This window comes from Leptinotarsa decemlineata, unplaced genomic scaffold, assembly GCF_025532065.1.
Source record: "Leptinotarsa decemlineata unplaced genomic scaffold, Ldec_3_MD MMD2_tig00003335_RagTag_RagTag, whole genome shotgun sequence".
Classification (NCBI taxonomy): domain Eukaryota; kingdom Metazoa; phylum Arthropoda; class Insecta; order Coleoptera; family Chrysomelidae; genus Leptinotarsa; species Leptinotarsa decemlineata.
Window position 1 is genome coordinate 1149955 of NW_027412587.1, and position 21683 is coordinate 1171637.

Consider the following 21683-nt stretch of genomic DNA (forward strand, 5'->3'; position numbering starts at 1 on the left):
GCTATCTTCGCATTTCTTTAATTTGACACAAGACTTTAGTGCAAGCCTTGTGTGTAACTCAAATACGGACGATAAAACAATGGTACGTCCAAACATACTGCCTTGAAAATTCGTGTAGTTATTGATTATTTCCTAGCACCAGGTATAATACTGGTTAGGAAGCATAGATTTATTTTATCTGACAATTTTCAATAGAGATTAGCTTTTGGTAAAGAAGGGTTTTGGCATTATACTTCTCCATGTCTGTTCAAAAATGGAGAAGATCGAGATAAAGATCGAAAATTAGCGATGATATCCTACAAAAACTGTATATACAGCTTAAAACAGTTTTTCAAATTATTTCAGACGAATAAATCTTCTTATGAAACTTCGCTATCCATACTTTCAGATTTTATTTGTTCGTTTAGTTTTCCCAAAATGTCTCGTCTTATTATAATAAGTTTTTTTCATATATTATGGATCAGTAGAGAATAAACATTTAGAAAAATAATAAAAATTTTGCATTAAATCCCGACAATCACAAACGTATACCCAACTATCACTTTGAATAGTGATACTACTGATGATTTATTTTATTTTTGTCTTTTTTCCTTTCAACATCGCCTCAAGTTCTCCAAGAGAATACAATATTTCAATATGTCTGTTCTTTGGGTCCTTCTTGTCTGGTAATTGTATGGTTACTTTATCTTCTCTGGTTTGACCATTCGAGGAAGCTTGTTTCCAAATACTGTGCCACAATTTCAACTTATCTTCCTCTTTCGTGTTGAGTAAGGTTTTCATGAAATCAGCCCGGTCTGTAATAAAAAAATATATTTGCATGAATAGCATTGAATATACATGGCAATTCAATTTCAAGGCTAACTTGAGATACCCTCAATTTTCCATTTTCAAATACTTGTATTGTTGTAGCAAATTTTTGGTCAGTAATATTCATTCCATACTGAGAAATAGAATTATCATCGATATTCGACTTTCAGCCATTTAAGGATCATCAGAAAATGAGGATGATTACAGTTTTTTTAATAATAATAATAATATTTACTTGCCATTCATTTTGAAATATACAATAATCTTAGTTAACGACAAATGAATATAGTTCCCACAGAAGGATAAACCTGTGCATGAGTTATATCATATTAATATGTAATACATTACAATGAATGAAATATAAAAATTAAGTTTTTTTCAGTATGACCAAAAAAAGCACTTGAAAAATTGTATACAGATATCACATTGAATTCACGTATAGTTGATATTGATAAAAATATCTAGGTTATATAATAAAACAATTGCAATAGTTACATTGCATCGAACATCACTCACACATCAATGAAACAAACACCCTATTTTTTTTAAATGAAATATACAAACAAACAAACTATGTAGAAATTGACCTACAGATTACACAATTCTAACCACATACATCTTCTACAGCCATTTATACATTGTAGTAATATGTATTTTTCACATCAACATATTGGTGTATCTGTGCTTTAGGCAAACCTGAGATCCTGAACCTGAACCTGAACATATAAATGCCAACGATAGTTTTGATATGTGCTGGAAAAAAATTATACAGCCGAAAAGCTGTATGTTGCCTTATAACAGTTTTTTTTTATTTGTGATTATTTTCAGAGTTAATTTTTGTATTTGTTCTAGGATTTTTATATGAGAAATACCTGCTGCTCCCCAGGCAACTATCCCATAGGAGGGATGAGTTTCAAACATGGTATCATGAGCATTTGAGGTATATCGAGGTAGGGTTTCATGTATTTCAATCTATATGTGACACTGCATAATGTTTTCACCTAATAGTCAATATGTGCATCCCATTTCAAATGGGCATCTATCTATATACAGGGCTTTTCATGATGAGCGTTAATTAGCCGTTTCTGGTAAACTATTCAACGGATCAACCTGAAAATTCCACAGTATGCATAAGTCAATATGACCTACACGCCTAAAATATTTTAGACGAAGCGGCGTTGTCGCTTCTACTATAAAGTAGCGGCTTCTTGGATTTTTCAAATGGAACACCCCGTATATAATATCATATTATGATTCATTATCACTTTGTCAACAAACTCATATACTGTTTCCCTATACCTATCTGTTACCGTTTAGAAGATATAAATTAATTTTGATATTTTTTTTACCAAACATGAACTTTTATAAATGCTGATAATCTTGAACTCTCTTGCACTAAAACGATCAAATTTGAAATGGATTGGAGTGATACTATGAGGATCTTCACTTCGAGTCATATTTTCATTTGCCTCATACAGGGTCTTCAAAAAATGCAAATACTTTGATCTCAAGAAAAAATGAGTGGAACTCAATTTTTTCAAATGGAACACCCTGTATATTTCAACATTTTTGAGCTCTACATCCAATTTTAGATTAACTTTGTTCAGATAATACTATTTCTATTTTGAATCGTTTTCGAGATAAACTGTTTCAAACGGAAATTGACATGGTTTCCTTGTTCATCACTCATTTTTGTAAAACAGATTTCGTTTGATGTTTCTCAATTAGTCACAGATAATACAATGAAAAGATAATTATTAAAATACTCCGCAACCATCGAATGAAACTTCTCTTCAAACAATAGTTTTATTAACGCTGAAACACGAACTGAAAATAATAAACCCATAAATTAATGAGTTAATTTGATCGTCAGTGTATTTCCGAATATGTTCAAACACATCTCCACCTCTACTTAAACAAACATGTAATCTCTCCAAAAGATTGTCATGTGTAGCGCTTCTGATCAAGTCTGAAGTCAAACTATTGAAAGCAGTTGTAACTCTCGATTTCATATCTTCCATTGTTGTTATTGGAGTAGAGTAAACCATATTTTTAATGAAACCCCACACGAAATAATCTAATGGATTGCCATCTGGTGTTCTAGGAGGCCAACGAAAAGGTCCATTATTACCAATCCATCTGTCGTCGAAGATTTCGGTTAAAACTTCGCTGACTGAATGATAATTATGGGGTGGAGCACCATCCATTTGGTACCATACACGTTCTCTTCCTGGTCTATTATTTAAAATCATTTGAATTCCATTCCTCAGTAAATCTTCATATTTTGATGCATTCAAATTATCATCATAAAACTCGATATAAAAAATTGACTCATTCTTTATGGCACAAAATACATTGAATTGCCATCTTTCTTGAAAACCCCTCTGGCGGACAACATGGGGACTTTCTGGCGCCCAATAATGACTGTTATGTCTATTGAAAACTCCATTTTTTGTGAACTTGGCCTCATCTGTCCATATGATATTTACAAGGAAATGTTCATCCTCTTGAGTCTTGACAAGTAACCATTCAAAGAATTCCACTCTACGAGGTAAATCAGTCTCTTTCAAATGTTGGACACAGTAGAACTTATAGGGATGCCATTTATGCTTATTAAGAATTCGACAAATTGTCACGTAGGGTATACCTATCTCCCTTTTAGCCTCGTGCAGAGAAGCATTTGGAAATGCATGAAAGTATCTCAAAACTGTTATACCATTGTCATCATCTTCCACTTTAGTCTTCTTACAAATGATTTTTGGACGGAAGGTTCCATTCAACCTACAGTTTTTTAGTAGTCGATTTATCATATTATTATTCGGCTTCGGAAGTTGTGGATATCTTTCATGAAATATACAGGGTGTTCAATTTGAAAAAATTGAGTCCCACTCATTTTTTCATGAGATCATGAGTATCTGCATTTTTTGAAGACCCTGTATGAGGCCAATGAAAATATGACTCGGAATGAAGATCCTCATAGTATCACTCCACTCCATTTCAAATTTGATCGTTTTAGTGCAAGAGAGTTCAAGATTATCAGCATTTATAAAAGTTCATGTTTGGTAAAAAAAATATCGAAATTAATTTATATCTTCTAAACGGTAATAGATAGGTATAGGGAAATAGTATATGAATTTGTTGACAAAGTGATAATGAATCATAATATGATATTATATACGGGGTGTTCCGTTTGAAAAATCAAAGAAGCCGCTACTTTATAATAGAAGCGACAACGCCGCTTCGTCTGAAATATTTTAGACGTGTAGGTCATATTGATTTATGCATACTGTGAAATTTTCAGGTTGATCCTTTAAATAGTTTGTCAGAAACGGCTAATTAACGCTCATCATGAAAAGCCCTGTATAGGCGGGTTGGCTGTCCTTGTTCATCTTTCACTGCCTGTACCACTGTTCATGCTGTTTCCGGCGAGTTCATTGGCTTGGGATGTGGGGGTTGAGCAAACCGGCCATCGATGCCTGCTTCCACGTAGCCCCGCTGGATACGGAAATGACAGAATCACTTGCGGTTCTGTTATTCCCTAACTGAATGGCACCCTAACGATGGCTGAATCCTAAGGTGTGTGTATCCGTGCCGAGAGGATGAATGACACTGAGACTATCAGCAGCCCTACCAGGCTAGCATGCCGAATCCAGCAAAATTGCAAAAAAAAATACATGAATTTGTAGCTGATTAGTTGCCAAAACAACGATTCTGTTGCTCGTGCCGATTTCTAGAAATCGCAAATAATGCTATCGTGATATAAAGGTAGCAAGGTAACTCAATAAATTATATACTTTCCCTTTGATCTTTACAGAATGTTCAGTTGCTATTTAGTTGCTGAATCTTGAATATAGATAAAATTTTCAAATATTTTTTTTTTATTTTTCATGAACTTGCTATCTTGAAACTGGTTTTTCCTGCTCACAAGAGTGAACTTGAATACACCTTGAGTATCAGCAACAAAATAGTTGAAACCGATCGGCAGATTTTCAAATTTTTTATTTTATTTTCCACGTTCTTGCTATCTTGAAACTGGTTTTCCTTCGATTAAAAAGTGTTTCAAATTTGTTACTCACCAGGAGTATACTAAAATACACCTTGAATATCAACAACAAAACAGTTGAAACCGATCGGCCGATTTCAAATATTATTTTCATTTTCCAAGTTCTTGCTATCTTGAAACTTGTTTTCCTTAGTGTTTTAAATTTGTTGCTAACCAGGAGTATACTCAAATACACCTTGAGTATCAGCAACAAAATATTTGAACGAAATATTTTCCACGTTCTTGCTACTTGAAACTAGTTTTCCTTAGAATAAAAAGTGTTTCAAATTTGTTGCTCACCAGGGTATACTCAAATACACCTTGAGTATCAGCAACAAAATAGATGAAACCGATCGGCTGATTTTAAAAATTTGTTTTCATTTTTCACGTTCTTGCTATATTGCAACTAATTTTATTTAAAATAAAAAGTTTTTTAAATTTGTTGCTCATCAGGAGGGTACTCAAATACACTCGGCGAATCAGCAACATCAGCAACAAAGTAGTTGAAATCGATCGGCCGATTTTAAAAATTTGTTTCCATTTTTCACGTTCTTGCTATCTTGCAACTGGTTTTCCTTAAAATTAAAAGTGTTTTAAATTTGTTACTCATCAGGAGGGTACTCAAATACACTCCGCGAATCAGCAACAAAATAGTTGGTCTTGATCGGCTGATTTTTAATATTTTTTTAAATTCTCCCTGTTCTTGCTACCTTGAAACTGTTTTTTTCTGGAATACAGTGTTTTTTGAATTTGTTGCTTACCAGGAGTATACTCAAATACAGCAACAAAATAGAATTTCATTTTTTTTTCATTTTCCTCGTTCTTGCTAACTTGAAACTGGTTTCCAACCAAGTAGAAGTTTGGAGTATTGAGGTTATTTTATACAGTTGAGAAAATTATTGAAATATTTGATATCAAACGAATAAAAGAATAATAATTAAAGTGTAAGACGGAAATTTTGTAAGAAAATTATTGGTTTTTCGAAAAGAAATTTTATGTTTTACATTTTAGTTAAACAGCTTGTCTTATTGTACCGGGTCATATTCTATATAAAATTCGTTATTCTCACATGTAGAACAATTTTTCGACTGTTTTTAATATTCTGTATTGAACGATAACAGTCTGGTAGCAAAGTAATATCAAAATTAAAAATATTGAATTGAAGGTGAATTAGCACTTCACAATTAACGCTTGCTATTGAAAATGAAAAAAAGTCGCTGACATCAGAAAATTTCTGAAATATTTTTTACTAATTAATGCATTACAAAAGTAATAACAGATGAATCAACACATTTGAAAATTTCGAAAAAAATAAAAGTACAATTTACAATAATTGTAAAACCGTTAATTCCTGAATAAACTTTGTCTTTTACGATTCATACGTTTGATGAGATAGAAAGTAAATAATCCCTTGATTGATTATGATCTTTGCCCATTAATTCACCTATGAGTCAAGAGACACGGAGAACATTACAAATACTCACGACTAATACAGTTTACTATTTTTGAATGGCTGTAACTATCTAAAGAGACGACGAACTGACTAGCGTAACTTCCACCAGAAAAAAAATCAAAGTAAATCCCTGGTCACGCCTAAACTTTCACTTTGAAAATTTTAAAAATCAACCGATCGGTTTCAAGTATTTTGTTGCTGATTCTTCAAGTGTATTCAAGTATTCTCCTGGTAAGCGACAAATTTAGAACATCTTCAATTCCAGGGAAACCCAGTTTCAAGATAGCAATTACGAGGAAAATTAAAAAAAAAATTAAAAATGGGCCGATCGGTTTGAACTATTTTGTTGCTCATCCTCCAGGGGTATTTGAGTATTCTTCTAATGAACAACAACAACAATCAAGAATACTTTGTATTCCAGAAAAACCGGTTTCAAGATAGCAAGAATAGAATTTTAAAAAATATTAAAAATCGGCCGATCAAGGCCAACTATTTTGTAGCTGGTTCTCGGAGTATATTTGAGTACCCTCCTGATAAGCAACAAATTCAAAACACTTTTCATTCCAAGGAAAACCCGTTTCAAGATAGTAAGAATGAGGAAAATGAAAAAATAAATAAAAATCGGCCGATCGGTTTCAACTATTTTGTTGCTTATACTCAAGGTGTATTTAAGTTTACTCTTGGTGAGCAACAAATTTAGAACATCTTTTATTCCAGGAAAAACCAGTTTCAAAATAGCAAGATCAGAAAAAATTTAAAAAAAAACTTAAATTTTTTCGCTAAATCTAAGGTTTACCAATTGAATAGTAACTGAATTTTCTGTAGAGATCCAAGGAAAAGTATATAATTTATTTAGTTACCTTGATACCTTTATATCACGACAGCATTATTTGCGATTTCTGGGGATCGGCACGAGCAACAAAATAATTGTTTTGGCAACTAATTAGCTACAAATTGATGTATTTTTGCTAGCCTGATGCTAGCCTGATAGGGCTACTATCAGCAGTCTCTACGGAACCCACGAGATACCGGACGCCCTCTCGTCGTAGCATCGCCTTGTCACGGTAATGTGGGGCTATGCCGTGATTGACCTTCTTTTCCTAGCTACTCGTGGAACTTTTATGGACAGAGTAATCTTAAAAATTCTTTCTGAGGCTGAGTCTATAGAGTAGATGAATGTCGAAATTACGACTCCAGAATCTGTCCCCAGCCCCGCTGGGGACTGAATCAGGTCTTTAGAGTTCGGCAGAACCGTACTCTTATCATTTGACCTGAAAGACCACTCACCATACAAACTAATCGGACCTATATTCAACTGATGGTTATCAGATGAAGTATTGTATTTTTCAAGTATAACGAATTTTGGAATTTTCATATGGATTTCAAGATTTTTGATTGGACGTGTGGATTTCACTGGGAATTTCAATATTTCAGGTCGAATTTTTGGAATTCAACATGGATATATACCCTTATTGACTCCCTTTTTTACAAAAATGGTATTACAAGAATTTCGATTAAAAGTTGATAAGAGGTAACTCCCTCCATGTTGTGGTCAATAATTTTAATATCATTTCTCGATATTCGTTGCATCAAATTCAAATAATAAGAGATCGTTGAGAAGACAAATCGATGACCTTTCAAACGATATCCCTTGACTTCTAATATCATTCAAAATGGGGTGGAAATAAAAATATGCTCAAAATATTTCGCTTTGTAAATAGATAAATAATATTCCGAGTTTCCATAGAAACATTTTGTGTATTAGGCTATAATAATTGACCGTTCTCCCCGCTATTCAACATTATATCATTAATGCATATCAAAAATATAATCCAACAAGTTGTAAAAATAAATCACTCTGAACAATCTTCAATCTTTTCTTTCTACAGTTATTACCAACATTTCGCCAGAATGATGCAAATCTCATGAAGATAAACAAAAACATGTTTTTCATTTCTCCATTTCATTCTCATTATCTCAGGGGTTATCACTAACGGTCACTACCCATCTTTATTGCTTCATTAATCTCAAATAATACTATTTTCAGAGTAGGGTTTAGATATTTCAATTCGATATTTGCTGGTGGTAACATATCGTGACAGAACGTGACTTTGAACTATTGTTTAGTAAATTGAAATAATCAATTGAGTGAAATGGCTACAAATAGTGGTAAAATTGCATTACTGTCGGTGTCGGACAAAATCGGTTTGGTTGATATCGGAAAAAAGTTACACACCCTTGGATTCACCCTCGTAGGTAGTGGCGGTACTGCAGCTATTCTCAGAGGAGCAGGCCTTCCTATCAAGGATGTGTCGGAAATATCTGGAGCACCAGAAATTCTCGGAGGAAGAGTAAAAACTTTACATCCAGCTGTGCATGGTGGAATTTTGGCCAGGTTACAGCCATCTGACCAAGAAGATTTGAGGAAACAAAATATTGAAATGATCAGAATTGTCATCTGCAACCTGTACCCTTTCAAGGAGACTGTCTCCAAAGAAGATGTCACATTAAGTGATGCTGTCGAAAACATTGATATCGGGGGAGTTACGCTTCTTAGAGCAGCCGCTAAAAATCATGAGCGAGTAACAGTGGTGGTAGATCCTGCAGATTATAATAAAATCCTCCAGGAAATCAGAAGTAGTCCAAACAATGACACAACCATCGAAACAAGACGGACACTAGCTCTGAAAGCTTTCACCCACACCTGCCAATACGATCTAGCGATTTCGGATTATTTCCGTAAAGAATTCTCCCAGAACCAATCACAACTCTCTCTTCGTTACGGTATGAATCCTCATCAAAAACCTGCTCAGTTATACACCACCCTGGAGAAATTACCCCTCACCGTTGTCAACGGATCCCCTGGGTTCATCAACTTGTGCGATGCATTGAATAGCTGGCAATTAGTTAAGGAGCTAAAAACGGTTATTGGGCTTCCTGCTGCTACCAGTTTCAAACATGTCTCGCCTGCAGGAGCTGCTGTTGGTATTCCGCTAGATCACAATCAAGCTAAACTTTGCATGGTGGATGACATTCTCGAAGAGTTGTCTCCGTTGGCTATTGCTTACGCCAGGGCCAGAGGTGCGGATAGAATGTCATCTTTTGGCGATTTCGTCGCTCTTTCAGACATATGTGACCATCCAACTGCTCGATTGATATCCAGAGAAGTGTCCGATGGAGTAATTGCTCCAGGTTACACTCCTGAGGCATTGGAACTCTTGAGAAAGAAGAAAAACGGTAATTACTGTGTACTTCAAATCGATCCCAATTATAACCCGAATCCAATAGAAACTAAGGTTATTTTCGGCCTTACATTAGAACAACGTAGGAACGATGCTTTAATAGACAAATCTCTTTTCAAAAATATAGTAAGCGACAACAAAAACCTTCCAGAAGATGCTGTAAGAGACTTGATAGTGGCCACGATAGCCCTGAAATATACTCAAAGTAACTCAGTTTGCTACGCCAAGGATGGACAAGTTGTGGGAATTGGAGCTGGTCAGCAGTCCAGAATACACTGCACAAGATTGGCAGGAGATAAGGCAGACAACTGGTGGATGAGGCAACACCCAAAAGTTCTCGGGATGAAATTCAGAAAGGGAGTAAAAAGAGCTGAAATTTCCAACGCAATAGACAATTTCGTCAACGGATCAGTAGGAAAAGATATGGACAGATCCATCTTCGAGTCAATGTATGACGTTGTACCAATAGAATTCAGTGAAACTGAACGTCGTACTTGGTTGAGTCAGCTCAAAGGTGTAGCGCTAGCATCAGATGCGTTTTTCCCATTTAGAGACAATGTTGATAGGGCAAGACTAAGCGGTGTTTCATATATTGGTTGTCCTTCGGGATCTACGAATGACGAAGAAGTTGTGAGAGCTTGCAATGAACATAACATTGTACTGGCGCACACGAGTTTACGATTGTTCCATCACTGATAAGAAACTGTTCTTATTCATTGTGTATTTTGAATGTCGAATAAATTTTATTTTGAGATTTTCATCAACATTTATTTTGTTAAGGGTATTTCTGTTATATTTTTTTTCAACTCACTTTTTTACCGAGAACATTATTGAATTGCTGAAAAATTTTTGTTGAAACTTCTTCATTGAAGTGTGATATAATTATTAGGTGGAATATCAATCATTTTTCAGTGTCTAGATAGTGAAGAAAAATCAATATAAAAAACAATATGAAATATACAATAAAAAAACTGTTGAGGAGTTGATAAAGGTTTATTATTCATATAGTTCACTAGGTAAACTCCCAGTAGAAGAAAAAACTTATTTGAATATATCAATAAAAACCCTTCACAAATATATTTAGATTCAAACTGAAACGAACTTTTTCGAAACTACTTCCACATTAACATTGAATTACACAAAAGAAAAAAGACTTTTCGAATCAACTACTTCCATATGTCATTGAATTACAAGAAAATCACTTTTTTCCATTCACTTTGTACCGTAAAAAATTTTTTTGGCCTTATGTGATGTAACTTCCTCAAATATTTAGTTTTGAAAAAGTAGAGCTATTTGATAATCATGATCATTGCAAGGCTTTGTCGATCTTTTCCTTTAATTGTCAGGTAAAAATTTTGATGCGTTATCGTAAAATACAATAGGTACTTGATAAGATATTCCAACTTCATCTGAATAATAAATGGCGATTTTTTCTTTTTTCAATTGACACGTCGAAGTTAACTCAATATTTCGAAGAGTTGAATGTATATTAATTTAGCACTTAATAAAGACTTTACCTACTGATAATTATGTGTCCTTCTTTCTCTAAATTTTAATTTGACACATTCTGACAGAAAATACCTTTTCAAAAATCGTCGTTCCATGAACTTTCACCCAGTACAGAATCAAAAATAAATAAACTTCATATCACATATCACCATGGAGCACACAATCAATATGAGATACTTTCAATAAAATATATCTGGAGTAAAGCAGTATCAAGAATAAAAAAGTTTTATGTTGGATGCGAGTCTCATTTTGCCAAACTACTTCAATTCAATAAAAATGAAAACAAAATGAAAATTATCTTATGCATCAAAAGTTTGCATTTAGAAAAGCCTTTCCTCATAACTTTTATCAATATTTTGAGAAATATCCGCACTTCTTGAAAATAATTCAAATTTGACATGTAACGAGAACCAATGTAACAAACTCTTTTGGTTAATTTTCATTTCACTTCGAGCAGAAACTGATTCCAAATTCTAATTTCGAATAATGCTATCTATCCATGACGTGTTCTTTACTAGCCACACTGTATAACTTAACAAAAATATGTCTTCATAAATTCTTTAACGAACACACTAATTTAAAGAATCACAAGCCAAATATGTGGTAATTCTTTGTACGCACGGAAGAGTATAGAAATGCTTCAGAAATAGCTACAATCGTATTCAATGAAAGCAGTTTGTAGAAAAGACCATATAAATAATAGTATAATTACGAAAAAACATATTTCCATTATGTCGTCTTTGAAACCTCAAATTTCGACTTTTATCACGCAATTTTCAGTTCAAAGTCGTAATTTCGAGTGACGAGAAGCTATATATGGAACCCGTGGGTTGGGCTACCTATCAGGCGCGCCCCTAGGTGACGGATAGGGGAACGGCCAGAGGACTGGAGACCCTGTCTGGGAAGTCAATGTGGCCTTACGGACGGGGTCGCTGGACTCCTGGTCAGTGGCAGAATTAAGTAGGATGAAATAAGTAGGTGGCAGAAATAACTAAAACTCCCTAAAAGCATATGCAAAACATGCCACCGTGAACCAGCCTACCCAAGCTAAGGTGTAAGGAATCGTGCAGACAGCTGAATTGCCACAGGGTGATATGCGGTCACGAACGATTCCCTTGGGGATCTGGGCGAAACCTCATTGTGATCAGCCTACCTCTGGTAATGCAGGGATCTGCCAAAGGTGACCAACTCTTCCCTTACTACTTGTGGGAACATACTTGAATGAAACAAACACAAAAACCGAAACAACAAAAACAAAAACCAATCCCGAGGCTGGACAGAAGTACTCACCCCAATCTAAGGCGGTGGCTAGGGATGAACAGAAATATCCACCCCAATCTACCACTTTGAATAAGGCTGGACACAGCAGATCACCTCGTGATATAATACAAAGGCCAAGGCGTAAGCGCATTTGCGGCGCTGAGGCCAAAAGGAGAAAGAGAGCGAAGGAGGCAGGAGTGGCATCCTCCTCCTCCCCCACTCTACCTTTAACAGCGAGAGCACTTCCTGCGGTGGGCGCCAAGAGCTTCGCCTTGAATAAAAGCAAGGAACCGGCAGGAAAGCTCCCTCACTTGTGCACCTCCACGGAGGAATCCCCAAGAAGGTTGAAGAAGCCGCGCAGCGACCGTAGTGTCGCTGCACCTTCCAAAACCTTCGCGGAGGCCACCGTGAGACACCTCAGGGTTGTCAAAGAGAGTGTGTATTCGGCGAGTCAATATTAAGGACATGTCTTCTAGTGACCTGTCCATCTTCCTGGAAAAGACAGGATGGACGATGACCTAGGATGACAACTCCTCAGGAGGATGTACAATGGGTCACATGTGGCCTAAGTGCTGTGGGTCTACACTCACCCTCCCTACTGTACAGATACAAATACCATCAATTGATTCGAAGATATTCGATATCAAAGATACGAGACTACCCAAGGCGGCCAAGACAAGTTTCGTAATCGCCACCGACAACATTTATCTCCTGCTTCCACTTCAGCTGTCACTGCAAGACAACTAGTTGTGATTGAAAGCTTAACCACCATTCAACACCAGACAGCGTATTTCGACCTGCCAACGGTCTCATCAGTGGTGCTAGGCTGAACCACAAATACATTACCGAACTCAACTGCCCTTGAAGAACCAGCCTAAGCAGGTAAAAGCGATGACATATTTCCCCCTCAATTAAATTGCTACTTCAATTGCAAAATGGGAGTCAAAATTTCGAGATAAAAGTCGAAATTTTCAGTTTTAACTCGTAATTTCGAGATTAAGGTCGAAGTTTCGAGTGTCAAAGTTGTAATTTTCACGAAACAAATATCTTTCAATGAAGAAACAATTTTATTAATCATTGTGGTACCCAATTATACTGATCAGTTGAAAAGTTCACCAGAAATAAAGCCGAGTATTACAAATCTCACGGTTCCAGCTAGTAAAATGCAAAAGCTAAAAAAATTATGTACATTTGTTCTATACCTCACCTTCGAAACAAGGATTACATTAAAAAATTTGCTGAACAGCTTTTCAATTGAATTGAAGGGGTTATATTTTTAGAAGTGATTAATTTTTGGGAAAGAAAGTTTTTGGCTTTCTACTACGATGTCATTGATGACATAAGCAGATCAAGTTCATTCCGTGACATTAAAAAATCGTAATTCATGAATAAATTGTGTATATTTTCTATAATGTTATCCAATTTGGTACTGAAAAGCCTTGGGCGAAACATCGGTGTATACCAGTGAGGGTGACAGTGTTTCATGTAAGTGCAATTTATTACCATTCATTCAAAGTAGAACTCATGTGAATGATATCTGATTTTTATTCCACAACGAATGTTTGAAATACAAACTGAGTAGAGAAAAGTATCTTCTGTATAATTCAGTGTTCATATAGAAGTATTTGTTTCGAAAGAATTTTTTCTTTCGTGTAATTCAATGTTTATATGAAAGTAGCTGTTTCAGGAGGACTTTCTTTCAGTTTGTGTCTGAAAGTTACTTCTTTGCATGATCTACACATCCATGTATAGAGTTACTCATTTTCAAATTGATTACTTCCTTCTTTTCTTTTTTTTTATCAAGATGGAGTAGTAGAAAGCCAAAAACTTTCTTTCCCAAAAAAGCTGATATGAAAAAGTATGCAGGTGCCTTATTTTTTGATCTGTCGAAAGCTTTCGACTCAATCAATACTCATATTACAATTATTAAACTAAGTGAATTGGGTTTCCGTGGCAAATTTCTTTCGTGGCTGGCTTCATGTCTTGAGGTCAGAAAAATTATTGTAAGAATTGATAATCAGAGATCTCACCCACATGATGTGGAGGCTGTCGATTCTTGGTCCGCTAATTTGTCTACTATATTTAAATGATCTTCCCAAATACGTCAGCACTAAACACCTAATTCTATATGCTGGTGATACCACATTAGCAACGGAAGCAGAAACGTCTGAAGAGCTCATTGCGAAAATTAATATACCGGCAAAGAAATTTACCACGTGGTGTGGGAGAAATTCTCTGATGGTAAATTCTGCTAAAACAGTTTGTATGCACTTTTTCACCAGAAATGAAATATCTGAAAATAGTAGAATCGCAGTAAATGATAGTGAATGAAGTCTCTTTCACGAAATCCACCAAATTTCTAGGAGTATTTGTGGACAATAATATGGGATGGAATAGCAATGTCAATCACATTTACAGGAAATTGAATAGTAGGTACTTTGCTATATTGCAACTGAAAAAATATTTTTGTGACGAGTCAGTTGATCAGCATTTACTATGCTATTGTTTATTCGCACATTTTTTATTATATTATTCTATGGGGTGGTGCAGTGGGAGCATCCAGGGTCTTCATCTCTCGAAAGAGGTTTAAACGACTAATGTTCGGCCTAGACTATAGAGAAACTAATTATCATAACTTTTCTCTCAACTCTGATTATCACGACTACTCAACTCGATCTTCGAAACTTATTAGGCCTCCTAAACATGGAACTAGTCTGTATGAGAGAAGCCCAATATACAGAGGAATTCAATTTCTAAATCATCTGCCCGTATAATTTTGGAAGAGAACGTCAATGTTTTCAAAAGAAAACTAAAAAACTTTCAATGTAATGAATGTTACTATGACATATCAGAATTCATGAGCAAAAAGATAACGTGAGTTATGACACTCGGATGCCCTGGTTATTATTATAACCTTCAAAACGTCCAATATCGTCATTTCATCTGATTTTATGTATACATTATGTCTGTGACTGTTCCAATATCATGTAAATATGATCTGACTGGAATAAATATTATTTTTTTTTTTTCACCGTAGTGTGCGCTGGTCAGGCCCTATCCCCTGAAGCCCCGATACATTCGGGAGGGCGCGCCAGCATAATCAACCAATGACCACTCCCCACGCCGTGGGGTAAGTGATCATTGGGTCCGAGAATCGTGTGCCCTGAGCAAACGCAGTGAGCCAAGAATGACAGCCTTCTGCATCTGTGCGGCTAAGATTTCTGCCTTAGTGCGGCAAGCCGGTATGATTTTGAGATTCGAGAGTAGAGAAGACATCATTCCACCAAGGACTCAATAATCAGAACGACCATCTTGATAGAGTGATCTGGATAGGGTCTGCGGAGTTCGAAAAGAAAATTTCGATAATGTATCCGTTTTTCCTCCTCTTTTCTGACGATATTCGTCTCACCAGGAGCTGAAAACTCCTCGACAAATATCGTTTTGCTCTGGTGGTCGAGAAGGACCACATCAGGCTTATTAGCTTATATGAGCCTGAGGGTGGGGAACGAATAGTTTCAATAAATTCGGCACTTCTCGTTCCCCACAACGGATTTGATATCCCCCGGAGCGTAGGGCAACACCGGTGTCTCGTTAATACCGTAAAAGTGCCGTAGATGGTAATATAGCACTCTTAGAGCCGCGTTATGTCGATGGATGTAGGCCGAGACCGCATATGCTGGACATGCGGATAGCAAGCGCATTAGGGTCTCGGGCGCCGCGCGGCAGGCCCTGCATCTTGTGTCAGGAACCTCTATACCCATCACGCGACTGCGGTAGACTAAGATGTTGAAGACATCATCCTGGCAAGCCATGATGAACCCACCAGTTTCCGACTTCAGCCCTCTCGACCTGAGAAAAGCGAGCGCCAGGCGCTTTGATAAGCCAAGGTCTCCAATGTTATTGAAGAAGACCCCATGCATTGGCTTATTTTTATTATTATTATTATTAAATGAACCTATTGAAAACATTTTTACCAGACCAGAACACCAAAACTTGTGTGTGAAAAATGTTTTCAATAGATTCATTTCACGCTAGAGATTTCAAATTCTATTTTATTCTATTCTATTCTAAATTATCACCTTAATTGAATGAAGTCTAAAATATGAAGGGAAGTGTGTTTGCACTATATTGAATGGAACTAGGAATATAACAACATGTTTGCTGAATTTGCATAAAATATTACACTAGGAATATTAAGGGTTCCACCTCGGAATGAGAGATGCTCAGCTATGAAACTTGTATAAACCTTCATTTTCACAGCCTCAAACTTGTCTCAAAACCTACTCATCGTAGGGTGTACGCGACTTTAAATATTCCAAGGTCAAAAAATCGATTGTTTCCATATTCATTGCGAATATCTCATTTTCTATGGGTTTTACGCTATTTGTATCTTCTATAAATATTGTAGAGGAATAAATTTTCCACAACTTTTGTTAGAACATTTTTTTATATTTTGAACCATTTTCGAAATAGAGGACAGAGCGCGCCCGTATAAAAGCCACAAATTACTGATCAATATGTAATTCTGAATTATCTGGATTTTTTCATCAACTATTACGTTATAATTAATATTTTTTTGAATAACTCAGTATCCATTAATTCAATAACACTAACCTACGCGTGTAATTATAAACTTATTAAGGAAAATTCTCCAATTATTTTTCATTTCTAATCTTATTTATACTAACCACTTCCTAACTAAATAAAAAGATAAGAATTTGATTTTTAGTTAATGTTTTTATTGAAAAATTCCATTATATGCATTTATGAACTACAAGTTATATTTTCAATTTTCTTCTTCTTTTCTATCATCATCTTTCAGTCGCTATAAAATTTCAAATATCTCTGTGTTCTCGTCTTCAAGGACATATGTCTCCAGTTCTTCCAGGGTTTAAGGGTCAAAAGTATCGTCTTCATTGATATCTTTCTGTGGTGAAGCATCAAGACAAGCTTACCCATTACACTGGCCGCAAGCTAGAGAGTACCGCAACCCTACTTTTCTGCAATCACATCGCGAACCACAACCGTTTTTGCAGTTGCAGAATATTGTGTTGAGCAATTCCTCCGGAGCTGGTGGATTCATTGTCATTGAATTATTGAAAAAAATATTAATTATAACGTAATAAGTAATGAAAATTGCGAATTATTCAGAATTATATATTCATCAAAAATTTATAAACTGTATACAGCGTGTTTTTAATCGGGACTGCAGGTTGGCATCGAATGACACACTGAATAATTAAACACTGCACGTGCTCTGCCCTCTATCTCGAAAATCGTTCAAGATATAAAACATTTTTTTGAACAAAAGTTGTAGTGGATTTAATCGTCTACATTATTTATGATGAATACAAATAGCATAAAACCCATAGGAATCGAGATATTTGCAATAAATGTGTAAAAAATCGATTTTTTGACTTTTGACCATGAATATCTGTAGTCACGGACACCCTAACATAAGTAGGTACCAAAACAAGTTTTGACTTGCCAAAATAAAGGTTAATATCACTTCATAACTGACTATCTCTCATTCCGAAATATTTTCCCTCATTTGACTAATATTCCTGAGCTATGAGGCTACTTTTCCAAACAAAAAGAAGTTGATTGGGTCTATAATTTTTACATCATACCGGGTGGAGAAAGAAAAAAATTATCAAGCAATATAAATAAGTTCTATGGTGTTGCCAGGTTCATATCAAATGTTAGCGACATCACGACTGATGCAGTTTTTATTCGATTTTGAAAAAACTACTGACAAAAAAATTGTACAAAATATAAATGACATAGAAACATTTTTTTTTCGGTTTCAACTCGATTTTTGGGTATCAAAAAATTTGTTTCAGTAAAAAATTGGTATGAATCTTTTGTAGGAAATTGAATTTTCAAATTTCTTCTAGTTTCACTCGAACTAGCGTCAGTATATTTGGGAAACCGTTCCAAAAAAAACACAACTTTTAAAAATCCTGGACCGACACACCATACACGATGGCTTTCGAAAGCCATTTTTTGCTTGAGAATTTTCGTGTTCCAGGAAAAATTTTCCCTTAGCAGAGTAGAAAACCAAGAAGTCCATTATATCTGTATTTTTATAATATTGTTGTATTTATAAGCATGGTATTGTGCGCATTTGTCAATTCACGCTCCCCGACAAGATTCAGATTTTTTATTATTTATTGAAATGTAAAACGATCAATAAAAAAAATTCAGAAGCAGCGTCAAAAAATTTAACACTCATCTCTGGTATTTTTCTGATATTTACTGTAAGATTGAAAATTTCCAATTTCGAAAAAATTTGGTTTCATTCAAGATTCACCTTTCCAATTCTACAACTCAAAAACTGTCGATTGGAAAGTGTTTGCTCAGAGAATTTTTTTTAGCAAATTTATTCCCTACTGAATCTGCAAAAAATTTCAATACCGAAAAATCGAGTTGAAACCGAAAAAAAAATTCCAGTGTTATTTATTATTATATGTGAAATCAAATTTTCGAATAAGCGAAGCCTCTAATTGCTTTAGAGTTTTTTTCCAAAGGGTTTTTTTTTCTATAAATTATCAGATTTTCAGGAAGGACCAAGAAAAAAAACATCGACTATAAATGAAACACCATAATACACATATATTTATTTTCTACAAATATTAAAATTTATTATGGGGTTCCATTGATAAATTAACATTTTTGAATAGATTATTTATTTTTATTTATCATTTTCATTATCGGATACATCAGTGTGGTTGATTCTAAGACCGAGACAATAGGTTAATGTCATGTGAAATAAAATACACATATGTTTTCGAATGAAAATTGGAAAGATATCAAGAGAAAACTGCATCGATTGTTGTTCCATGTCTTGTGGTAGTCTCATTTCGGTTATTATTAATTTATTTGTAGTTCCAATTTATCTTTTAGAAAGTTTACAAGAGTTGCCCATCTTCGGAAGCAAAATTAACATTGGAATCTCCTGCTAAAATTAGTGGCAACGTATGATCGTTTTCTCCCGATTCTTTAGAGCCTACTCGACCATAAATGTGTGCTCGCACTTCTCTTTCTCTCTCTCTCTCTCTCTCTCTCTCTTCTCTCTCTCTCTTGCCCCTACAGTAATATACAAAAGGTAACTCTCTCTTTCTTTCAATCTTCACTAACTTATACCTCCCTCTCAACTGCCGTTCGCCACGCTCGATCACACTTTTCGTAACACTCTCGTCACGCATTCACCAGCTCCCAAGTCAAGCGCGCGTAAAGAAGTTTTACTTCAATAAAAAAAAATTGAATCGCAATTGTATTTTTGATTGTAAATTGTGTCCAATTCAATTTGTGTCAAAATTCCGCAATTTTGAATGTAAAAATTAAACAATTACAATTCAAATTCCTCCCAACCCTTTGGAAAGAAGACCCACTATAAAATGATTTATCCATAATGCATAATTTTTAAGATGTGGCATCAATGGTGAAATAGTGGAAAATGGAACAGAAAAGAGTTTTTTAAGTTTTTGTATTGATGTTTCGGTTGTTTCATTTAAGTGTTATCATGTTGCTGTAGAGATGATGAATACATATACAATTTAATTATAAAGGATATAATGTATCTAATATTTTCAACGCCCATGATTATGGTCGAATGGATAATCTGAAAAATAGGATCAAACTGAATATTCAACCCAACACTTCCTCGATTTATTTTGCAATAACGAACTCTTATTTAATACGTTTTTACATATTCAATGAGAGATGTATTCTTCTTCAGAAACTTCAATACTAAGAAAAAAATTAAGATGAAAGTACTTACATAAATCAGTTTTGAAATCAATTGCTTTCATGGAGTCCACATCAGATGATTCAAATTTGAAAGTTGTTTGGGTATCTTGCCACTTTAAAATTTGAGAATTGATGTACTCGACACTGACCGGTTCCTCCTTCCTATTAAATATTTTGGTTAATCTTTTTCGATTCGCATTAATTTCCTCGGTATTTTGGGACGCCTCCCTGCATTCTTGTCTACTATGGATTTTTGTGTCTCTCTCAGGTGATTCATGAACGGTTTTGTAGAGATTACTGGAAAATTCATCAACAAAATGTTTGATCTCTTCTTCTCTAGTTTTTTCCTTGGATTTTTTCAAATTATTGAGAGTGTCTTCCATGAGAACGATGATTTTATTTTTCAGGTCAATTCCAGGTTTCAAAATTTCTTCGCCCCATTTCAAGAAGATTTGGTTGACATTAGCAGATTGACTAGTGCTCGCACTATCTTTATGTGGTCTAAAATTTTCTTTCTCCGGCGGTACTCCTTTATTATCAATCAGAATTGGATTCATCACATATTTCGAACCGATATTATATTTATCCGAATGTTTGTTGGAATCTCTGTGCTTTTTTTGCGAAGAATCACTTGGTATCTTGATCTGACTTCCGGTGGTGAGTTTGGTTATATGTGATACAAGCTTCGTTACAATTCGCTTGAAATAATCTTTGGGTACTGATTTTTCTTCCTGGACCGCAATTCTAGCTTCTAAATTCCTAATTTTCTCGTTCAAATGGGAGAAATAGTACTGGCATTGATAATGATTTTCTGAATCTTTGAAGTTCACAAATTTTCTTTTCTTGTACTCCTCTCTGATATCTTTTTTTGCACTGGGACACGTTTCTCTCGGATCGTACATCATTTCGGTGGCAAATGGTTTCTTCTGTGAATCCGTCACAACACCGACAATAGCACAGTTTTGGCAGAGACATGGAGTATTCAACTTTTCGTTCTGTTCCCTTTTTTTCTTACGTTTGCATTCAAACATCTTATTCAAGTCAAGAAATGTCTTGGGAGTTGTATAAATTTGCTTCACTTTGTCGGTATCTCGTTCATTTGAATAATGATCTGAACTGGTTTCATCTGTTGTATACATTTTCTTTAAACTATCTAACAAAACGTCTCCAAACTTGCCGAATTTTTGATTTTCGATGATACTCGTGAGTTTCGCATGATCACCTGATGATTTTAATGATTCCTTCTGATCTTTCGCTGGTGCTAAATGTATTTTCGGGGTGTCTTGGCTTTTTTTATCATCGCCGGTACCTTCCAAATTCATGGATGCTATGAACTTTCTGACTTCATCACTACTCATGGTCTTTTTATGAGAGGAGTATAATTTGTCGATATCTTTGGGTTTGATAACAGTAACATCTAACAAAGTGGATCCATATTTTGCCGGACATGTAATGATATCTTTCACCTCATCGTCCATTTCAACCTCGAGGCACAGTTCAACGTCCCTTTCTGGCACATTATTCGGTAGTAATTTTTCTGGTTTACATTTTGGTTTAGGATTGATTTTTATCATTCTCAGCCGAAAAGTGAAATCATCATGTGTTAAAGGTTTCAGTA

At 35.1% G+C, this 21683-nt stretch overlaps 1 protein-coding gene and 1 pseudogene across 2 annotated transcripts; one reads left to right on the forward strand and one right to left on the reverse strand.

Moving 5' to 3' along the window:
• Nucleotides 1–375: 375 nt before the first annotated feature.
• Nucleotides 376–21639, reverse strand: LOC111511834 (uncharacterized). Its single transcript, XM_074177909.1, has 2 exons — nt 20097–21639; nt 376–794 (listed from the first exon to the last, which is right to left on the reverse strand). The coding sequence occupies exons 1-2, from the start codon at nt 21637–21639 to the stop codon at nt 568–570; spliced, it is 1770 nt and encodes a 589-aa protein (XP_074034010.1). The 3' UTR covers nt 376–567.
• On the forward strand, nt 8349–10304 carry LOC111511833 (bifunctional purine biosynthesis protein ATIC pseudogene; annotated as a pseudogene). The gene has a single exon (XR_002722990.2). The product of XR_002722990.2 is annotated as a bifunctional purine biosynthesis protein ATIC pseudogene (transcript).
• Nucleotides 21640–21683: the final 44 nt, after the last annotated feature.

What these genes read in the sequence shown, in the direction of transcription:
- LOC111511834 (XM_074177909.1), bottom strand. Translation starts at nt 21,639, where the DNA reads ATGATAAAAATCAATCCTAAACCAAAATGTAAACCAGAAAAATTACTA. An exon ending in TGATTTCAAAACTGATTTAT is followed by an intron (nt 795 to 20,096) that starts GTAAGTACTTTC and finishes TTTTTATTACAG; the next exon opens with ACCGGGCTGATTTCATGAAA.